This window comes from Gastrolobium bilobum, unplaced genomic scaffold (assembly GCF_033153095.1).
Source record: "Gastrolobium bilobum isolate Gb01-03AN ecotype WA unplaced genomic scaffold, APGP_CSIRO_Gbil_v1 utg31796, whole genome shotgun sequence".
NCBI lineage: Eukaryota > Viridiplantae > Streptophyta > Magnoliopsida > Fabales > Fabaceae > Gastrolobium > Gastrolobium bilobum.
In genome coordinates, this window is record NW_026898399.1 from 404223 (window position 1) to 419094 (window position 14872).

Here is a 14872-nt window from a genome sequence, read left to right on the forward strand (position 1 = left end):
AAATAGGATTATATGAAATTAGAACACCAAAAGAGTTTAGGGTTACTTGTTGACGACATAATTCTTGATATCTTAATTACAGTGCTTGCTCTGGTATTCCTGCAAAGGTTAAGGACGAGGATCTTCCTCATCAATCCATACTACTCCTTGTTTACAACTTTCGATAAGACAAGTTGTGGAATGATGGTTTTTTAACATATTGTGAATACAAAGAGTATCTAGCCAAACTTATTAACCTTATTTTCCTTCCTATCATAGGCCTATGAGTTAGACATATACTGTTATCCACACTAATCAATTTACAAATATCTAAGCCCAAACAAAAGAATCACTTAATTAAATAAATTTTATACTACACTTCTATATGTATTAGGACTTGGCTCATTTTTATAAAAACAAAAAAAAACTACAACTGATTGAAACCCACAATTATAAAACATTCTAACACTAAATTGATCAGAGATAAAAATTCAATATGGTATTTAAGTGATGAAACTTTCTACTTGTGTCTTAAGAATATATAGGTAAAAATATTTGTTCAAATGAAGTTGTGAAATTCAAGATACGAAGAGTAAATTAAAAATTAGAATAAATTTGATTTCACTAGAACTGAATTTACTATAATTGATTTACAACAATTTTGAAACACATGATAAAAAAATGAGATTTAAATTAATTTTATATTCACAATATTATTCTTACGCAGGATATGCTAAAGGACTTAATAAGGACAAAATAGATACTTCCTTCAATAGATACATCCAGCAGCATTTCAGCTGAACTTCCACATCATTGTATGAGAAATTAACACATGCAATTAGAACCTTAATCTTCTTGAACACTCTTCTCTGGTGAACCATGGTGCCTGAGAGAATCAAGGCTGAGGAGAAATTTCACCCCAATAAGAAACCCATTAATAAAAGGAAAAGAAATAAAAAGCAGAACAAGAATGGTAAGCCAAAAACAAGATTAAAATACACAAATGAAAAAAGCTTGAGTATATGGCCAACCTGCATTTCTGAGGAACCCTCCAGGAAATAATCGACAATCTCTTCAAACTTGGAGGTAAGGTCAAATAATGTTTCCAATCCTGAAGCATAATTCTAAGATCGTGAAGCTTACTATCCATACCATAGCAACAATTTGCATGCATCGTACAAACTTGATTTAAATCTCTACTCGGTTCACAAAGCCCACCAAAATTAGCCGTATCCAAGAATCTCATCTTCAGTCCCATATCAGTGACGTAAGGGTCAAACTTGATGATATTGAGGACATCCTGATCGTGGTATCCAGGATAGGTTTCTTTTGAAGAGTACCAGAATTTATAAAACTCTATTGACCTATTATTAGACTTTACAAAGTTGAACCCTCCATTGGGTCTGTTCTGTACATCATCAAAGCTACCTGTGAAATGATCACATGCTATCTGGAAATCTGCATCATGGTGAAACCGGGGAAATGGGTTCCTAAACCACATGATATCAGCATCCTGGAAGGGGAACACAATATTAAGTATATAATTTAGACACCTTAGAAATGTATATATAGCTTCTTTTATAGATTTTACTCGAAGTATTCTTTTTCTTTTTAAAATTTTCTCTTTTCTGAAAAGGAAAATAAATGTACCAAGATACAATGGTAAAAGCAAAAATAAAATGCATAGCTATAAATTTGATTGTAATGGAACTATTTACTGATACAATTTATCCTACCAGTTCGGATTACAATTAGGTAAATTTAAATGACATTTGTGAACTTCACAACTTTTGAAAACGTTTCCCAGGGTTTACACAACCTAGTGTTTGGTAGAGGAGAAATTTTTTTTTACCTGAGAATCACAATTCCCGGGAATATGATGTAAAAGTGAGTTTCCCGGTATGCCAAAATATTACCAGAATTTTTATCAGAATTTTCGCATCTAATTTTCCATTTTCCCGGGAAAGTGTCTGGGTGGTATTCTGGGTGATATTTTGGTTTATATTTTACACACAAAACAAAATTCCCGGAAAATCACATTCACGGGAAAATTTTCAAAAATCTTCTACCAAATATGGACAAATTGAATTACCACCCTCACTTTTCCAAGAATCTGAAAATAAGCCCTCTACCAAACACCAAAAGGATTACACAAGTCAGTCCAAGTGAACATGAAGAGGTTAGTGAGCAAAATACTTACAGTAAACACAAAATTGTACCCCATCTCTAGAACAGAACGAAGGAAATCAATTCTTCTCCACATCATCTTCAAGTAGCGAGGAGTCATAAAGTATGCCTCCTCATGAAAATCAGTGCCTTCACCAACAAGCAAAAAGCAATAGGAATGTATAGCCTGACAGCGTATAAATGCCTTCTGGTCCAATGCAATAATTACTAAATGATTCAAAAGCCTACGAGTATGATCTCCAATTCTAAAGCTCTCAAGGAAAAGATCAATGACTGAATTTGGTGCTGCCCATGCTTCATTTAATGTGGTCAAGATAACAGTTCTGCCTTCCATGGCAGCCTCATTCAGAATTTTTTCAAGTGGATATTCATTGCTAGCCTGCATAAGAGTCAATTCCAAAAGAATAAAAAATGTAACTTCCTCTTACATTGATAAATTACACAAAAAAGCCACAATAAAAATAAGAAATATTTAGTGTTTAAAAACAAACATGGTTGAATTCATTATATTCATAAGACCAAAGCCTCTGTTGTTTCCATATCAGCATCACATATGAATGGAAAAGAGAGACTTAAATATGGAAACTCTGTTGCTGATAGCAGGGGACAATCTGTCCACTTTCTGTCATACTGACCAACAATTCAATATTAACAGACGCTACAAGAACTCAACATTGAAAAATCACCAGCTAAAATTAATGTATCTACCAATAATTAAACAAGTAGTTAAAAAAAAAAAAAAAACTAGTCTTCCTCAGTTTTTCCAACAAGGAAATTAATATCTTTCCAAAGCAGCAATCTGCCTTTATTTTTAAATACAAAGGCTGTAGGTATGTAATGTGAGCACTCCAAATAGGTCTTTGACAAATTTTAACAAAAATCAGTATATCCATTTATCTAACCATGCGCATTTGATGATACTTCAAATTTTGTCCTTAAATAACCCATCCTCCACCTTCAACCACTTCGCAACCAACCATTCAACATGTATAAATATATATACACGGGAAGGATCTGTTTACAAACCTTTTTTACAAATTTTTGCAAATTACACTATGTACTCCCAGAAGTACATAGTTTAATCTAGTGTACTTTCGGGAGTTACATAGTATAGTTTGTAAGAGTTTTATAAAAAGTTTGTAAATATAACTCTCTCCACATATATATATATGGGTTTGATGAGTGTCAAGTCACTGGATATAAGCATTTGTCCGGTCATTAAATCATAACCGTATAAAAATGAATCAATGGTGACAAAGGAAGAGAGAGAAAAATAGAATCATAACCATTCAAAAGTGAATCAATAAATATAAGGAAATAAATAAATAAAACGACGTAGTTTAATACTGACTTGACCATCCAGTGACATAATAAACAATAAACCCTATATATATATATATATATATATACACACACACACCCTCTCCTTCAATTCTCATCGGTCATCAAGTTATCTCAAGTGAATGCCCAAACAAAGAGAGGGGGCAGGGACTAAGCATTTTGCAGACATTGAATTTTATTGACTACATGTATCCATAGTGAAACTTTACACATCATATTAAAAGTACAACAATATAAGTATTGTTCCCATTGACCAATGTCTATTTATCCAATTCCACTCAAATAACTACTCACACGCAACGCCATTAAACATTCAAATAAATCAAACAGCCAAACTCAACAACACAAAATTTCAGCTCAAAACAATCATACTTGGAAACTTTCCACAGTCACCACAGGAAGAATCTTACCCACAAGCACAAGTACACTTTCTAAATCACGATTTCCACGAGATTCCGATGCTCTAAAAAATGAAACTCACTTGCATACGTAACAAGAAACGAAAGAGCGTGATGAAACGGAACTCACCTCCGAGGAATCGTTGGACGCCGACGGGAAAACGGTCGGAAAACGAGACAAGGGAAGAGAGGAAGGGAAGAAAGAGTAATCGGCGTCTCTGAAGAGGAGTAAGCAGGTGAGATAAACGGCGGCGAAGATGAGCGCGGCGGCGATGGTCCGACGGAGAAGGAGGGAGGTGGATTCCGACAACATGGAGGAGATGGAGTTACCTATTGTGTGGCGGTGCGACGTCGCCGGGAATCGTCGCCGGTGAGATGGGAGCATGCGTGGGCGTGAGAGGGGCATTTGGTTTCGTCGGTGAGGTCATGTTCGGTGGTGCGGCGTCGTTTGGGCAAAACGACAGAGGGGATAGCGAATTTAGAATCTCAAGTGGGTATTGGGGTTTTGTGTGGAAGCCAAAGAAAGTAAGTCAATGTTTTACATTTACACTAGTAAAAATATGTTGGTTGATGTTTTTTTTGTTATATGGCTCTTGTATAGGTTTTTTTTTTTACCTTTTTATCTTTAATTAATTAATTAATAATTATTTTATCCTTTATTCAAAAAAATTTATTCTTCTCTTTAATCGATTAATTTGAAGATTTAATCGATTAAATGGTCAAAACTGACAAAAATAATTGACTTGAAGATTTAATTGATTAAATCTTCAATTTAATCGATTAAATCTCTCATATTTTACTTTTCCTTTGGATCAATATAACCGATCTAACGGTGAGATTAATTGGTAGTAATATGATAGTAACACAACTTGGTTGTTACAATATCCTTCCCCTGCTATTAATTAGTTTAAATATTTTAAATTTCAAATCAATTCTTGTTACAAATTTAATTTCGATTGTCCAGCTTAAGTCAAAGTAGCGAACTAGTGATTGAGTTATAATCCTCGTAGGAACGATTCTTTACTTAAATATTATATTACTTATACGAACGATGCACTTGCCGTGAGCGCAACAATGACCAGACCTATTTGTACAACCGTTGAAATCCACATAATTGATGTTTTGTGTCAATGATTCCTTCAACAATTAAAACAGTGTTTAGTAATGTTGGTTTCAATTTATTTGTATAGTTCTTGTTCGTATCTTTCCATCATTTTTTTTTATAAACCACAAGTATCTTTCATGGGAGACAATCTTGTTCAGGACGAGAGTCCAGGATTAAAATTTTAAATCTCTCCTAAATATAGTAATGAGCAAGATCAAACACATACTTTCACCCCACTTGCTCAGCTTCTATACACCAAGTGGGCTACTATTATTATCATTTGGTATCTTTCCACCATCTTTGTTTTGTTCTATGCTCACACCATACCTTTTGTGCAATCATACTATCTTCAATGCGTCTTGTATGTAAAATTTAGAACTGTGATTCATAATGTCGTGTTACCACTCTTTGTTAGGTAAAGAATATTATAAACATGCGTAGAATGTTGGAAAATTGGGGGATTATTTTTACTGTTAATATTTGAATTTTTTTTATTAGGGACTAACAATTATTCAATGCATCTTTTTTTGCTTGAATTTGTTTTGTTCATTGTAGTGTTTTATTTAATTTTCTGGTTGCATTATGTAATATATGATATTTATATAACTGGGATTTAGGGTTCCACATTTGAATTTTAGAAAAAAAGAAGAAAAACTAACCTAATGTATTAATCCGTCTCGCAACAGGTTCAACTTGTTTTGACTCGTCCTTTACGAGCTCAATCGGATTGATGGGTTAAATGGGCCATCTCGATGAGTTGAATCGTTTTATCACCTCTAACTATTCTAATATAATGCTACCAATTAAACTACCACAATTTGATGGTTCATCAATCGGTTTTGACTCGCCTTATATGAGGCAAGCTCAAACGGTCATTGATGGGTTAAACATGTCATCTTGATGGGTTGGATCGTTTTACCATTTCTAACTATTCCAATAGATAGTGCTAAATTTATAAACAATGGGAATTAAAAAAGATATGGAGTGGATTAAGCATAAGGCAGATCATTTTTACAATGAGCATAAAATCAATTGCCACATATGGCCAAAGATAGGTCTAAGTTAATTCCGTTTTGGACATTTGAAGAACTAGAGCAGCCCAAGTAATTGCTTAAGCCGGTGCGTGATGAAATTCCTTCACTGATCTCACTGGCTGAAGCAGCATTGCTTCTGATCTGAGACGAAGGATGGGGCAATGAGATTGACAATGACAACTCACAACCTCCTATATCTTCATCTTCTGCACGCACCCTCCTAGTGTTCCCAAGTTCATTAAAAGGCTCCTTACCAGTTAATTTGGCAACCTGTCCAACGATAATTAATACCCATAAGGAAGTGACATGGGTATATACGTTTTTGCAAAATGCACTTGGTATGGAAGAATCGATGTATTTAGGATTAAAAATTTGTACTTATGTCGTTTTAGCAATTTATAACTACGTACTAAGGATAATACATAATTATAATATTAAAATTGTACTTTTTTTTTTACTTGTCACGTCAGTAAACAGTGTCTGAAAAGAGAAAAAAAGTACAACTTTAATATTAGAACTATGTATTATCTTTAGTACATAATTATAAATTACTAAAATACATAAATTACATCCTTTAAAAGAACAAATCATTGAATATTAAAAAAAAAAGAACAAATCATTTCCCCTTTAATAAAATTGATCAAACATTTGGTAACTTCTTCTTTATACATATATACAAAAAGATTGGAATATTTAAAGAGGCAAAACAAGTAGTTCATTTACTTATTATGGAAGTGACATTTACTTATATTAAGTAGTTCAGTTTTATACAAAACAAATTTGTGTCGTAAAGCACTAAATTTTGGGAATAAAATGGAAAAAATTGCCAAATAAAAAAGCACCTGCAAACAAATCTTTTAAGAACGGTAAAGCAAGGAAATCCCACAACCCTTAATTTCCAAAAGATGGGGGAAAAATAATTTCAAAGATTAATTAATAGCCCTTTTCTATTTAATAAATTTGAGTTCTCATTCTAGAGATTGAGATAATGTTTTTACACTCTCTCCTTCTCTTATAACTACAAGTATTTCCTCATATTGTGTCACGTGTATCCTTAAATTTTCTTCTTACCTTCTACCTCTCTATCCAACGTGAGCCTCCATATGCATGGGGAAAATATTCTTCTCCTTAATTAGTTCTCTAATCAAAAGACACTTATCACGTACCCTTAATACTGTGTCATGTCTTACATTCATATGCTAGATGAAAACTCTTTTCTCCCTTCATTAGCTATTCAATTAAATAAGATTTTTACAATCCTTAATTAGATTGGGTCAATGCTCAAATTTCTTTTCTAATATTTGATAACAAATGTTGTCTAAATTGAAGATATTTAATATCAGCTTTGAAGTAAGTGTGTTGGAATTAGAAGCCTAAATGGGCTATCTAACATGGTAGTGACGTGACAAATTTTCCAAAAAATAAATAAAAAAATGGTAGTGAAATACAGCCCAACATCACACTCCACCCCCAGTAAAAAAAAAAAAAAAAAATAAATACTCTTTTGGGTCCCTAACAAAAAACACAGTTTCCACTTTAGTTTCTTACAAAAATAAATTACTCAGCTAGTCCCTAACAAATTCAAAGTAGACCCATTTTAGTTCTTTTGAGGGACTAATACGGGTCTTTTTTGAATTTGTGAGGGACCACGATTTCAACTAAATGAATCCACTTTGAATTTGTTAGGGACTAACTAACTAATTTTTTTTTGTAAGGAACTAAAGTGGGAACCGTGTTTTTTGTTAGGGACCAAAAATGATATTTATTCAAAAAAAAAATTATATTATATACTATAGTAAAATAAATAAATGAACCATAACCCAAAAAAAAAAATATTGTTTTGCATGGGATGGGTACCTGGAGCAAATCAGATTGTTGCTTAGGCAGCATAGGAAAGGTTGTGGAAAAATGGGGTTGGGTCTGCCATATTGTACCAGCACAAATCTCCTTTATTCCCTTCTGCTCAGCCATGCTCTGCAGATAATCATAAATGGGGCAAGGTTTTGGGACTGCTTTACATATTCTTTGGCTGCATTGTAGGATTCCTGAGAGGGAACGTGTCTTTTCGATTCTAGCTCTGAGGAGAATCCAAAACAGAGATGAATTTAAAAAAAATAAAAAATAAAAAATAAAAATAAAAGTAAAAGTCAGAAAATCAAAAAATAAAGCAAAGACCAATCACTTTTTATTCGTTTCTTATTTAATTCCAAAAAGTTTAAATGGAGTTAGACACTGGTATCTGGTTAGGGTTAGAGAAGACTTTCCAATCTGAATTTTCGGGAGAGATTATATATCACTCACCAACAAAATTCTTACATTGACCAGCGAGATTTGAACCCATACTCTTATGGAATATGAACCAAATCCTTAACGAACTGTTATTAGTCATTTGAAAGTCTAAAATTATTATTTCAATGTAAAATTGTTGGCCTATTAGTCATTTGAAAAGTCTAAAATTTTTATTTCAACGTAAAAAATAAATGAATAAATAAAGTTATGCTTACCTTTTTGGGGAGATATTGCTGTAGCTGAAGAGGGAATCAGATGCTTTTCCAATGGGTTTTAAACAAGAGTGAACACCAACATCATTCACTTCATCAACACAACCATCATCATGCTCTTGAAAAGATTGTTTTCTATTTGGGGTTGCAGTCCTATCTGACACAGATAAACCAACGCACATTGAGGAAAGTAGATTGGTGGAAACAATTAAAGAGTATATATATGGGTCCAAAACATTAACAGGGCTTTGATCGATTTTACCACAAGTTGAACTCATTTGACACAAAAGTCGTAGATTTCATCAAAATATCAATATTAGAAGATTTAAAAAGGACATTGGTTTATCATTCTTCCTCGTCTATTCTGGCATCAACTAAATACGAAAGGGACTAATAAATGGTCAATGCAGTTGCAGATATTTCAAACTTATGAATAGAGAATAGAGAATAGAGAATAGCTCATAGGCTTTTAATTTTGAACAACAAATAATCACCAATAAGGGAAACAACGGCTAAGTGAGTCTGCCTGGCTTCAATGCATAAAGCATCTACAGTATCCAATGTGCATGGGACACGGAGGGGTGGATAAATCATGACCTTCCTCGTGAATAAATTTTAACCGTTAACTAAATAAAAAAACGAGAATATGTATATTGATAGAATCCAATATTATATATGGTAAAATCATTTCTACACTCATTTTACATATAACAATGACATTCACATATAGTAATGACAGCTGTATGATTTTGATTTAACATATTTAATGCTTTCATCTTTTGTATGGTTATGATTTTTCATATTTAATGTTTTCACGTATATATTGGCAAGTATTTGACTGCTGCACGTACAACAGCTGTAGAAATGTAAATCTCATTATATATATATATATATATATATATATATATATATATATATGAGAAAAACATTTCTCAAGCAGCTTGAGATAAGTTTATCTCCGGCTATCCCAAAATTACGTCATTTTATTTATTTATTTTCTTATATTGACTGATTCACCTTTGAATGGTTGTGATTCCCTTTCTCTCTCTTCCTTTATCACTATTGATCAATCTTTGTACGGTTATGATTTAGTAGTCGGAGATAAAATTATCTCAAGCAGCTTGAAAAACGATAAGCCCTATATATATAGGGAAAAATATTTCTCAAGCTGCTTGAGATAAGTTTATCTCCGGCCATCCCAAAACTACGTCGTTTTGTTTATTTATTTTCTTTTATTAATTGATTCATCTTTGAATGGTTATAATTTTCTTTTTCTCTCTCTTCCTCTATCACCATTGATCCATCTTTGTACTGCCATGATTTAGTAGTCGGAGATAACTTTATCTCCGGCAGCTTGAGAAATGATAAGCCCTATATATATACATATATATATTTATAAATTTTTGTTTACAAACTATCCTATGTATTTTCGGAAGTACACTAGGTTACATTATGTATTTTTCCGGGAGTACATAGTGTAATTTATAAAAATTTGTAAACAGATTATTTTATATATATATATATATATATATATATAGAGGATCATTTATATCATACTAAGAATACTGTGATGAAATTTATATTTTTTCAAGGTACCTTTTCTGCAAGAGTCACCTCTCATGCTTCTGTACATCTGGTTTCGGAAAAGAGAGAAACACACCAAAATAAGAGACTTGTGAGCATAAAGGAATTTTGACCTAATAGAGTAATTAAATATGATTTTGTAAGCAGATTAAAAGCAACCTGCAGATGGCTCTTGACGTGTGAAATTGTTAGCCCTTTAACATCCATCAACTGAAGAACAAGCTTAGGAGTAGCCTCTAAAAAAAACAAAATACAGAAATAATGGAAAATCTTTAGAAAATCATCAGAGTAAAATAAAATCAATGCATAGTATAATGTACTTACTGTGATGACCTCCAAGAGTGTCAATGGCATAAACAAAGCAACGATGCAGTTCAGGTGTCCATCTTAAACGAGGAACCTTCGATCTTATATACTGTCTCACTACACCTTCCCTACCCCAACTACCCATTTTTCCTTTTCTGCAACAAATAAGTGTATTCCAAAAAGATCTCCACTTTCTTCTTTCCAAACCAACAAGGTCCTCACCAAATAAGGCTATTCTTTCTCTACTTGTTCTCCTTCACTTCATATATAACAGAGAAAAGCCATGCCGTTTTGCTCCACATAAGCAAAACAGGAAAAAAAGAAAAAGAAAAAAGAAAATGGAAAAAAACAGAACATAGAATCATCATAGTGTGAGGGGAAAATATCGAGAGAAAAGGACAAGACCAAAGGGAAGTCTGTAAATTCCTTAACATGTCACTGATAACACCTTATGGTAGGTGCTGTTGTCGCTTCGCTGCTTGTACCCTCCTCCACCTTTAGTTGCCAATGAAAAAGAAAAAAAGAAAATGAAAGAGAAAATCGCAAGAATTGAAATCTCAAAAAGCAGAAAGCATTTTCTGAGATAAAAATCACGAGGAGGCTTCTGAATTTCGATATTGTTTGCTCTGACCTTCCACGAAATGATTATGCCTAAGCCTACATGTATAAGGGTACTTTTTTTTTTAGTACATGTATAAGGATATTTTAGGACACGTTTGGTAGTGGATATTTTTCACGATTTTTGGGAAATTAATTTTTAAATTTTTAATTTTCGGATATTATCGTAAACTAAATGTTTTCGTCGTATTTCTGAAAATCAAGATTTTCGGATAAAAAAAAAATTCTCTTTTACCAAACGTCCTCTTAATGTTATCATTGACGGAAAACTATATCTAATGGACTAAGACTACACCACCATATCAAACGTAAAAGTTTGACCTTAATTTGTTTCTATTTATAGTTTCTAGTTTTTAGTACTATCTCTTTCTCAAGAAAGACAAGTAATATATGCGACAACTTCGTCATAATCACTCTGTAAGAATATGTGGATCCCATGAAAATGCTTTTTAGATTTGGTTTAATTTGTTTTCTTTTCGGACTGCTATGTTATTATCTTACCAACTATTATTAATGTACGTGAATGAGAAATCACCATATACTACTCACTTATGTTGCACCGATATCGACACGGGACACGAGATATGACACGACACGATATCCCGACACGTTAATTTTAAAAAATGTTAAATTTTGACACGTTAGGACACGTTTTGATATGATATAATATTTTTAATTTATGTAGTGTATATTATATTTAGTATTCAATAATTTAACAAAAAATTAAAGTTAAACTTATAATACTCATCAATTTTGCAAAGAAACATAATATATCCAAAATGTTTATATTAAACTCAATAAAATCGTAATCGTAATCTAACGAATCTAATAGTTGAAACTCAAAATGTAACGCAATGTAACATTTGAACCTTTTTTAAGTCTTTGCAACGAGTAGTGAAGTGTCGGGAAGTGTCGGAGTGTCAGTGAGTGTCGGAAAGTGTCAGACACGACACGTCAGGATTTTTGTAGTGTCGGCGTTTCATAGCTACTCACTATTTGTTCTGGCAAAAAGTAATTTATAACATTGAGTAAACATCTTTTTTGGTCCCTAACAAAAAATAAGGTCTCCACTTTAGTCCCTTACAAAAATAAATTAGTCAGTTAGTCTCTAACAAATTCAAAGTGGACCCATTTTAGTCCTTTTGAGGGACTAATATGGGTCTTTTTTGAATTTGTGAGGGACCTCAATTTCAACTAAATGGGTCCACTTTGAATTTGTTAGGGACTAACTGACTAATTTATTTTTGTAAGGGACTAAAGTGGGGACCGCGTTTTTTGTCAGGGACCAAAAAGGGTATTTACCAATGTTGTTAAAACCGGCCCGGTCATTGATTTGGTTGAGGTACTAGGTCATTGGGTCACTGGTTCAACCAGTGGGTCACTGGTTCAACCGCATAACCCGATAATTATATGCAATTTTATAATTTATATTAAAAAAGTATAAACATACTCAAATATCTAAAAGAAATGATAAAAATTTCAAACATTTTAATATAAAAAATAATAAATCACATATTATTATCCAATAAAAAATCAAACAAAAATATAATGATCGTGATACGGGGCTTTAGGTTCAGAAAATGACATCTCTAACTACAAATCAAGGGAAAAGTGTTTGTCATTTTAAATGACAGAAAGTTATGTCATTTTAAGAGAGATACAGACACAGAAAATTTGAATTTTAAATTAAAAAAATCACCCACTTTCTCTCTCCCATTATTTCTGTTTTTCTGTGTCTATCTCTCTCCTAAAATGACATAACTTATGTCATTTAAAATGACAAACACCAAACTCATAAATCAAATCAAAATTTTCTGCATAGTGCATAATTGAGATAATATTAGTGTTGTAGGTACATAACTTAATAAAGTCAATAAGCAAAAAAATATTCAAATATGTCCATTATGATTTTTTTTTGAAAAAATAAATTGGATTTTTTTTTGGGACCGAGCCGGGTCACCGGTTAACCGACCGGGTCACCGGTTTTCATGAAAACCGGCCGAGTCGGACCGGGTCGCACCGGTTCTAATGCATGAGCGATCCGTTGCTTCAACCGGACCTGTTATATGACCGATTTACTGGTTCCCGAGTCGACCCGGCAGGGTCGGTTCGGGTTTATTAACACCGGTATTTACTCTATAACATTATTTTACGCGTTTTTCTCATATCAAATCGAATATGAAAAGAACAAGGGAAAATTATGTGAACTTCATAGGTATTGGATGATTACAAGTTTTACGAAAACTAATTTATTGGGAAGGCACCTCTTCCAGATCCCACATGTTTTAGAAGGTTAGGCCCAAGACAATCCTGATTTAAAATATAAATCATATATATGGGCCTTATCCAACTAGGAAAGTTGTGTCCTACCCAAACAATATCACCCCATGGGAATCCTATCTATTTATAGAGGGTTACACTTTATTAATATACATTTATGAAATTATAATTTCATATTATTACTCATAAGAGGTGTTTGTTAGAAAAGAAATTTTTTATTTCTTGAAAATCATGACTCTTGAGAATATGTTGTGAAAGTAAATTTTCCAGTAATATTACTAAAAAACTGTTTGATAGACTAAAATATTTCTAGAAATGTTAGCTCAAGTTTCTTGATCTATGCTTGGTTGAATGTCAATGATTCTTGGGATGTGGGATGATTTTACAAAACTAACCTTTGATGAATTGTTGTCAGAATCGGACGATCATGGCATTGGGGTCATTGCAGCGAAGCGACATGAAACTGAGAGGAACTTAGTAAAGGCATCGTGAAAAGGAAAAGAGGGATCCACGATTTTGTGAAGCAGAGTATTACAGCAAGGGCTTTAACAAGAGAGGATATTTTAGTCATGAAAATATTAAAGCATGATTATTTATGTCCTATAAGTTATATAAAATTTTTCCACTAGGTGAGAATCCAAGAATACCACCTACCTTATGATATTATTTCATGGGATTCTTATTCACAATTTCAATTTCTAGGAAAATTTTATGAATCTTTGTACTTAGGGGTGCTAAACGAGTCAGGGGCCTTTGGCTCGACTCGTGAAGGCCTGAGTTTACATGTCTAAAATTGATTGTTGGACCCAGGCTTGGACTTGTATAAAAGCTCGTTTAATAAAAAGGCCACATGCTCCAATTCAAAAGCTCGGCCTTAGAGCCTCTCAGGCTTGCCTAATATATTATTTTTTATTTTTTATACTACTTGTGATAACTCTCTCTCTTCTCAATTCATTTCATCCCATTTTATTAATTAAACATACTTTTTGAATGATTTTATTTTATATTATGCTATTTGGATATTCATTAAATTTATGAATATTTATGGAATTACTAGTGCTGTTGATTGTATATTTTATTTGGATAAATTTTTGTTGTCTTATTTTTTTAAAACAGGCTAACAGGCTAAACCAGACTTTTGTTTTTTGTAAATGAGCAAGGCCACATGCTGATATTATATTCGTAACAGGTAACAGGCTAAGGCCAGTCTAACACATTTGAACACAGGCTCAGCCCGTTAAGATCAAAGTTCGGCTTGGCTCGGCTCGTTAACACCCCTATTTGTACTAAACGTGAGTAATTAGGATTTTCAATGTAAATTTTTTGGAAATCTAAAATTTATCTCTTTACCAAACGGCCCGTTACTAAAATTTAGAGTCATCTCCTTGTAAAATCTTGTGTCACTAAATGCAATATTAACAATCATCCCTCTCTGATGCAACAACACCATTTTACAAATAAAATTAGATAAATTTGTATCCTAAAGTGGCTAACGACTCAAAATGCCGCATGCATTTCTGTCTAGACATTTCGGTTAAG

General features: G+C 32.8%; 2 protein-coding genes across 3 annotated transcripts; both read right to left on the reverse strand.

Annotated features, from left to right (window-relative positions):
• Positions 1 to 691: 691 nt before the first annotated feature.
• LOC133315754 (uncharacterized protein At4g15970-like) lies at positions 692 to 4395 on the reverse strand. 2 transcript variants are annotated; one of them, XM_061517418.1, is made up of 4 exons: positions 4036 to 4395; positions 2180 to 2545; positions 1011 to 1492; positions 692 to 880 (listed from the first exon to the last, which is right to left on the reverse strand). In XM_061517418.1, exons 1-4 carry the CDS (start codon positions 4309 to 4311, stop codon positions 826 to 828), a joined length of 1179 nt encoding a protein of 392 aa, XP_061373402.1. In that variant the 5' UTR covers positions 4312 to 4395; the 3' UTR covers positions 692 to 825. The 2 variants fall into 2 exon arrangements, with proteins under 2 accessions (XP_061373402.1, XP_061373403.1); XM_061517419.1 differs by having other exon boundaries at positions 4027 to 4395.
• A 1643-nt stretch (positions 4396 to 6038) lies between these two features.
• Positions 6039 to 10580, reverse strand: LOC133315731 (myb family transcription factor MOF1-like). Its single transcript, XM_061517392.1, has 7 exons — positions 10454 to 10580; positions 10289 to 10365; positions 10142 to 10178; positions 8549 to 8702; positions 7889 to 8121; positions 6520 to 6524; positions 6039 to 6314 (listed from the first exon to the last, which is right to left on the reverse strand). Exons 1-7 carry the CDS (start codon positions 10578 to 10580, stop codon positions 6039 to 6041), a joined length of 909 nt encoding a protein of 302 aa, XP_061373376.1.
• Positions 10581 to 14872: the final 4292 nt, after the last annotated feature.